The 8090-nt window shown below is 39.7% G+C and overlaps 1 protein-coding gene across 1 annotated transcript in view; it reads left to right on the top strand.

Moving 5' to 3' along the window:
• The first annotated feature begins 527 nt into the window (after positions 1–527).
• Positions 528–8090, top strand: part of RFX7 (regulatory factor X7) — a 134171-nt gene continuing 126608 nt past the window's right edge. Inside the window, exon 1 of the mRNA XM_049613672.1 lies at positions 528–1555. Within this exon, the coding sequence (XP_049469629.1) occupies positions 1395–1555 (161 nt within the window). The 5' untranslated portion in view covers positions 528–1394. The remainder of the gene's footprint in view (positions 1556–8090) is intronic.

Here is an 8090-nt window from a genome sequence, read left to right as displayed (position 1 = left end):
TGCCTTAGAGCCTGGGTTGGCTTGAGAGTGGTATAGAGGAGGGAGGGAGGGCATTCCTGGAAAGGGGGTGGGGTGGGGAGGTGAGGGGAACAGCATGAGCAAAGGCACGAAGGAAGAATGAATCTGCTGCGCGTTGAGAATGGCATGGAGACTTCACTGATTGGAGCCGGGAGTTCTTGCAGGGGGATGGAGGCAGCTATGATTGGATAACTAAAGTGGGGCCAGATTTGGAGGGCTTTGAATGCCCGACTGAGAAGCACTCAACCCAGCTCCTGACTTGCGATTTCCGTTCAAGACTGAATTACCTAAAGGGTGGTTAATTCCAACGGGTGTTCTTCTTTGGGGGCTTTGGAAAAGTCAGCTTATCTTCTTACCTGCTTCAATTCTCTTCGCTTACCCAGGGAGAAGCAATAATCACTCGTCGAGGGCAGAGGGAATAATGTTGATTAATTTCATTTTTCTTGATTTGAAGATGCAAGGGGAAAAAAAAAAACAGAATCCCATTTCCACGCCAAATATTATATTTGGTTTCTCCTCCTCCTCGTCCTCACGCAAGTTCTCTTTCTCTCGCCAGCACCTCCCCCACGTTTTCCTGCTCTCCTCCACCAGCTTGGCCAGTCCCCTCCTCTGCCCGGGCGGCGCGCGTTCCGGGCCGAGCTGGCCCGCGCCTGCCCTGCGCACCCGTGCGCCCCCCTCCCGGTCCCCTGCGCCCGCGCCCGCGCCCGTAACCCGCACACGCTGGTCCACGCCCCCCCCCCCCCCCCGGCGGAGCGGTAGGTGTTTAGCCGTCTGCGCCGGGCCGCAGTGCGGCTGCGCGCACTAGGCTGCCTCCTGGGCTGGCTGGGTAGCGGCGGCCGCTGTGGCGGCGGGGCCGGGAGCGAGCGGCGGCGGCGGCGGCGTGGGGAGTGGCGTGGAGCCGAGCCTGGGGCTGCAGCAGCGTGGGCCCCCGGAGTAGAAAGCCCCCGGGGCAAGAAAGGAAGGCCGGGCCGCGGAGTCCCTGAGCAATCGTTCTCGGATTTGGGGGAGCCTTGGCCCCCCCACCCCCACCTCGTCTTCAGACGTCCCCTTCTCATCCCCCTCAGCCCCGGCCGCTGACGGGAGGAGGCGGCGGCGGCGGGGGGCTGAGGGGCGCCGCCATGCCTCTCCCGCGGTGAAGCGTCCCTGCCGTGAGGAGCCGCTCGGTCTCCCCGGTGATGTCCCCCAGGCGGCAGGCGAAAGCGACTCACTCGAGCCCTGGGGTAAAGGCCTAGCTTATTCAGCTTCCTTCCTCCTCCTCCTCCTCTTCCCCTCCCCCCTCCTCCTCCTCTCCCCCTTCGTCCTCCCCTCCCCGTCTCTTCCCTCACCCTTCCCCGAGCCCCCATCTTCCCTCCCTCCCTCCCACCCCTCCAGCAGCGATGGCAGAGGAACAACAACAGCCGCCACCACAGCAGCCTGATGCCCATCAGCAGCTTCCCCCCAGCGCCCCCAACTCGGGGGTGGCTCTGCCAGCCCTTGTGCCTGGGCTGCCAGGGACAGAGGCCAGCGCGCTGCAACACAAGATCAAGAACTCCATCTGGTAAGAGGATCCTCCATCGCCGGGGTAAAAAAGCCCAGGCACATTTCTGCTGCAAACGGGGTGGGGGGCGGCGGGCGGAGGAAGAGGCTGAAGCATTCATTGAATGTGGGTATCCAGAGTCGGGTGCATTTTTATAGGACCTCTGGAGGTGTGGGGACTTTGCATCACCTCTGGTCTCCATATCCCCCCCCCCCCAAAATGCTTTTACCCCCTCAATTGTGAGTGTAGATAAACAAGTTATTTGTGGTGTTCATTTATGTGTAAGAGGAATATGGGACGAAATTAAGTCATGTTGCATGATCGTGGCATGAATTTAGGACTCAGGAATGTGAAATGTGTTTACTCCTTTTTGCAGTCATACAGAGAGGAAGAAGTGTATTGTGAATTTTCACCAAACAGACATTGTGCGTAAGAATATTAATATGCAGCACAAAACCTAATGTGTCTCTTCCTTTCGGTTGGTTTAGCTGCTATTTCTGGATGTTTTTGCCTTCTTTATTCTGAGATTAAATTTCCTTTCCAGGGAGTTTATTTGCATGATTGTGAAGAAAGGGCTTTTTTAGTATATGATATTTTAAGGTGGCAGTTTACACTGTAAAGTGATTTTTTAATTTAAAAAGATGTTTTATTTTAAAATGTCTTGCCATTTCGTGCCTTTTTCTTTTTTTAAAAAAACCATAGGTGAGATATCCTTTGCCATTTCTCTGCTTGCTTGTATGAGAATTTACAATATTTCAGCATTAGGTTAAACTCTGACGGACTGGTGGCAATCTTTTAATAATTAAATACATTGAGTTAAGTCTATCCTCTGTTAGAGCCATTGTAAATATTCTTTGAACATGAACTTGCATTATTTTTGTAGGATTCTTCATTAACTGACATTTTTAAAAAATGTAGTACTGTTTTAAAAGTGGAAAGCAATATTTGGACTTTGGTCTAAGAGATTGCTTTTAATAGACGTTTTAAAATAGAATGTGGTGTAAAACAAGCTCTGATTTTAAAAATGAAATACCACATGTCCATCATTGAATATGACTACTAAAATATTAAAACTCCTTCATTTTATTGCAATTTAAAAATAAATGCATCATAACACATTGTAGTACAATATTTATGCATTTTAAAAACAGTCACAATTTTTAAATACAAAATTAAGGTTTGTTATATGGTAATTTTTATTATTTCTTGGCATACATCCATGTTGTCATGATGCTGATATGAAGTAGGTCAGTGCAGGCTTTAATAGTTTCTTACTACACAGTAGTTGGCAGCTGAGTATCTTGCTTTCAGTTTTAATTTTAAAATGAAGTTTAAATATTTTAAGGTAGAATTTTTTGGCTTTGATGATAGTCATGTTTTGGCAGCTTGAATAGGTCAGAGAAGTAAGATTGTCGTGTGTGTGTGTGTGTGTGTGTGTGAGAGAGAGAGAGAGAGATAGAGAGACAGAGAGAGAAGCCTTTATTCCTTAAGGGATACCCTCATCCCCTTTTGAAAACTTTAAAGGGAGAGATGGTTAATCTCCTGCCAGAAAGTAGTGGGTTTTAACCCCTATTAACTTAATGTAACTTAGTGTCTCTGAAATCATCATTGAATTGTATTTGCCCCTTGGTTTTTACATTTAAGGTAAGGGGCATCCAAATTAAAGAACTAAAATCTTTTACAAAAGGCACATTTTAAAAGTTGAATTAGTAATGTATTTTAATTTATTATGAGAACAGTAGGGGAAAGGAAACTCCACTTTATATTTTTAAAATAGAAGTTATATAGCCAACTGACTGAATAATAATGATAGTGCTCTTTTTGGTAAATCATGTGATTTAATTATCCTTTCATTGATAATTTGTATTTACACATTCATTACAACTTAACTGCACTGACTCTAATGTGAGAAAAACTTATCCTAGAGTGCACTTCATTTTTTGCTACTTGCTCAGAAAAAATAATGGGCAACAAACACCTTCATCCCCAAGTATACAATTTCATATCTTTATTTTAAAATTGTAATGCCACACTTACTAGTGTTTAATTTTCAAGCGTAGAAATCCTATTTGCAAAAATGATTACGTTTAGAACTTTGGAACAAACAACAGTAGTGGGTCATAAACAGCATTAGTGGATATAGTTAATATATAGTCTCATATCCCCTGACCCACAAGGCTGGATTTGTATTATTCATCAAGTGACTATCTAAAATAAAGACACTAAAAAAAGTGAAAGCCTTTTCACCACCATCTCCTCTAAGAACTAGTGTGCTAAATTAAAACAATTTTTAATAGATAAGATTGCAATTCTTTAAGTATCTCATTTCACATTTTTTGAGGGAACAATATCTTTTTATCAGTTACTTTATAACTTGATAATGCTCTGAGAGATCAGTTTTGTACTACTTTCTACATCAACCTTTGGTATCATTACTAATGAGAATTTAAAATTACATTAAGCCAAAATGTGGCATTTTAAAATTATCAAATGGGTTTTGCATTTAGGTTGGTCACAGTTTCTAAATTATTGAACTTGCAGATCACAAACAAGTCCGTACTTGTCTTCCTATTCAACAAATATACATATAATATGTGAGGCAGGCCCTTAGTTGGACAATGAGTTATTTATTATTTCAGTTCATAATTATTCTGTTAAACTAAAATGCTGCTTGATGAAAGTATGTCCATTGTAATTTTAAGCATTAAATGAGACTTTGAAAAAAAAGGTTAAGTGTTCAAAGTTGAAATCATGGTACCTGATGAGATCAGAAATTATTTCATAAGAATTGGAAATAAAATTCTAAAAAAATGTTAATAAGGTAGTTCTAGAAAATGAAGATACTGCCAACTTGATAGTGTTGTAATATTTGTTGATATATTTAAGAGTATCATCCACTTAAGTCCCAAGTTTATAAACTGTCACTTCTTGACCTTCCTCATTCCCACTCGATAGACAAAGGTCCAAATCACTTACTACTTTGAGAGGAGAGGTATTTACAGAGATGTGTATTAATACTGAATATGCTGTGAAAATGTTATTTTCTAAATAATAGGATTCTAATATAAACTTTGCATTAAAAAAATGAAACTAGTAACCTGTGTTTTTTTCCTAAATAAAAATCTGTTCTGGCAACCTAAAACAGCCACAGCTAACCTCACTGCAAACTGCTTGAAATTAACATTGCACCCCTGTTTGGATACCTAAAAAAAAACCCAAAGCAAGTTTTTCATTCCTCTTGTCTCCCCAATATCTTCGTAGTTTAAAGAAGAAAAAAAGAGAATTTGTGTTTAGTTAAAAATACCCCCCCACACACACACACACACTGCTTTAGTTTCCATTTTAAAACAGTTTTACTTGAAGCCCTGATAGAATAAAATTCTTGTGAAAAAAATAGGATAGAAAAAAATTACATTTGATATCTCTTCTGCCTGTTTGTGATTAGTTAGGAGAATAATCATACCTACATGGGTGTGAGTGATTAACATTTGCAATTTGGCTGTAACATAAACAGCAAACATTTATCTAGAAATTTGAAAGAAATCCCGATGTTTTACTGTAGAGAATGTTCTAATACTGTATTTACTCAAGAAACAAATTCAGGGATTTTTGAAAGAATTAGTTATCAGTTGTTTATAAGCCTGTTTATAACCCTTTATTTATTTATTTGTAAGACCTTGCAAACCATTTGTTAAACAGTCCTTAAGATGTGTCATTGTCCTACCTACTTCTTGGAAACAGACAAATTAAATGACAGGAAAGATAGGATTCCTCTCATTAATTATCACACCTTGGAAGCAGTGTTGGTGCCAGAGTTTCTTGTCTTTATTCAGTCCGGTAAGTCATACAGACTTCGGAATCTCATGCATTTTAGACTTAAAATTATAATCAAAGTGAAATTATGTATGTGGACCTTTTGGATGTTTTCTAAATTCAATTTAAACCCAAATTAGACAGTTTTGTTTTACTTTTTTATATATTAGTTACAGAGAGCAAAGTATGATGATCCACAAGGTTTACATGGTAAAGCCATATTAGACCTGATTTCTGTCCCATGTACTAGAACTCAGCAGTTCCATTTTGTCCTTGGTTCTGGGTCAGGGCATTTATGAGCTCTGTCTGAGAATAGTTGTTGTTCCTTCAACTGCAGTGGGAAACATTTACTATAAAGCTTATAACTTTAGAGTTTACTGTAACCTTAAGTCCTTGATCTTCATTTTGCTTTAAAATTAGAGACTGACTAGTACATTACCTGGCTTTCATATAGTATTGAATAGTTGGTTGAACATGGGGCTTGTCCTGTATTGAGACTAGCTGTGATGGTTGCATCCCAACAGTTTGTGACTTCAGAAAGAAGGCAGTTCCTTGTTCTCTGTGATTTGAAACTGATAAAATTGTTTTCCCTATTGACCAGGAAGGCAAGTAAAGCAGTTTCAAGCCCCTGGCCTAATGTTTAGCTCTTAGGTAATGGATGTGTGTGTGTGTGTGTGTGTGTGTGTATAATTTACCAATTCGATCTCCCTACAGGGATGTGTCTTGAATGTTATGTGCAAAACTGATTTGGTTTCTGCCTCACTATTAGTTTTGGTATTATTGGGGAAAATGAGCTTCACCGTGGTAGAAAAGACAGAAGTATTTTATGTTATGAATGATAATGCTTTGAGTAAAAACTTGTGTCAGATCACTTTTTATATTAGAAAGACAATTGTTGCACACAAAAATTGTACAAATGAAAATAATTAAAATGAGCATTGTCATTTACTGAAATTTGAACACTGAGCAAGAACAGTGTGTAAGTACTCACCTGACTGAGTACCTGCTATATACAACATACTATGCTAGAGACTGGCATTTGAGGAATGTGCCTTCACTTGTAATGTTAACCTAAGCAAAAAAGTGCAATAAAATGTCTCTTTTATTTAGTTAGGGAACCAGGGAAAGAGGTGACAAGTGCCAAAGTGTTGATTGTGAGAAAAGTAGACCTTCATTTCCTTGTCTGTAAAATGAAAGGTTTATACTAGATGAGCTTGCAAGTTCCTTTAGCTTAACTTTCTATGACTGTGTTACTAAATTAATATTGACAGGAATAATAAAACATACCATAAGCACAGTGAAAGACTAACAGAATTAACTAATCATAGGCAATCAACAGAACATTTTCAATGGACGAATTGTTAGGATTTGTCAGTGTTTCTTGGGTGTTAGCCCAGGACTATCTGAAGGTGTTATTCACTTTTTGTTACCTTATGCAAGAGTTCTGTTATGTGAGATTCTGTCTGCAAATATTTATTGAGCATGTATTACATTTAAAGTATTCTAAGAGCCGTTGTTGATTGTGCAGAAATATGTAAGTCTGTGCAGTAATCCCTGTTGTTGGGGAGTTTACTAATTGAGAGATTGCACTATGGGGACTATTTGTGTGCTCATTTTGTTTTGCTTATAATTATAAAGAAGTGCTCAGTACTTAAAACACCTCACATAGGAACTTTTTCCTGTAGTAATAGTGTAACATTTTAAGGCAGTAGTGGTTTGGTTATGTAGATAAGAAAGGTGTGTTTTCAGAATTATTTAGTATAGGGTGGAGCTTCACTACTTCTCCTCTTCACCTAACATAGACTTTTTTATGTTTATTTATTTATTTTGAGAGAGAGACAGTGCAAGTGGGGCAGGGGCAGAGAGAGAGGGAGAGAGAGAATCCCAAGCAGGCTTCACGCTCTCAGTGCAGAGCCCGATACAGGTCTCGATCTTAAAAAGCTTAAGATCATGACCTGAGCCGAGATCAAGAATCAGAGGTTCAACCAACTGAGCCACCCAGGCACCCCTAGGGTAGACTTTTTAATGTGTTATTGTGACAGTGTTCTTTATAAGTGTAAAGAACAAGACAGTAAGATGGTTACTCCATATCTCTGCCCAAACTAAACCAGTGCCTCTTTTTCCACCAGCCTGTGTGTATTTACTTGCTTTCTCTTCTGCTTTATTGAGGATTCTAAGACTTCAGGTTAAAGATGAACAGCATCGACCAAAAGGAGGAAGGATCTTCCTGTCCTGGGCAAGTTAATAAATAAGGAACAATAAGCTCTGAGGCCTTAATGCACTGTGCGCTGGCTATGAGATTAATAAGAGAGTTAACACTTAACCTTAACCCATGTGAATAAAAACTTTAAAACATTTAATTTTTCTTTCTTGAGACATTTACTTTTTTCTGATAGTGGGCTCTAATACCTCCTATTTATAAGAGGAAATAGAAGACAACGAGGTTTGGTTAATTATGCATAATACCATTTTCAGACATCTATTACAATAGCTTCTCTATATATTATGAAAAGTTGTGTGGGAGGTGAGGTTTTATATTCCTCATATCTTAAAACAAACTGAAAACATGAAGATATTACTTGCTCTTTGAGTCTCTGGTTTCTGAATTCATAGAGCGAGAGGTCAGAGTGACAGATTCCAATCTGTTATGTCTTGGAATTTTGGAAGGCAAGAGTCCATATGGTGTGAAATACCATCTCTTCCAAATAGCTTTGTCTTTAAAAAAAAAAAAAAAAAAAAAAAA

The sequence above is a fragment of the Panthera uncia genome (assembly GCF_023721935.1).
Source record: "Panthera uncia isolate 11264 chromosome B3 unlocalized genomic scaffold, Puncia_PCG_1.0 HiC_scaffold_1, whole genome shotgun sequence".
NCBI lineage: Eukaryota > Metazoa > Chordata > Mammalia > Carnivora > Felidae > Panthera > Panthera uncia.
This window is presented reverse-complemented; position numbering and strand designations above follow the sequence as displayed.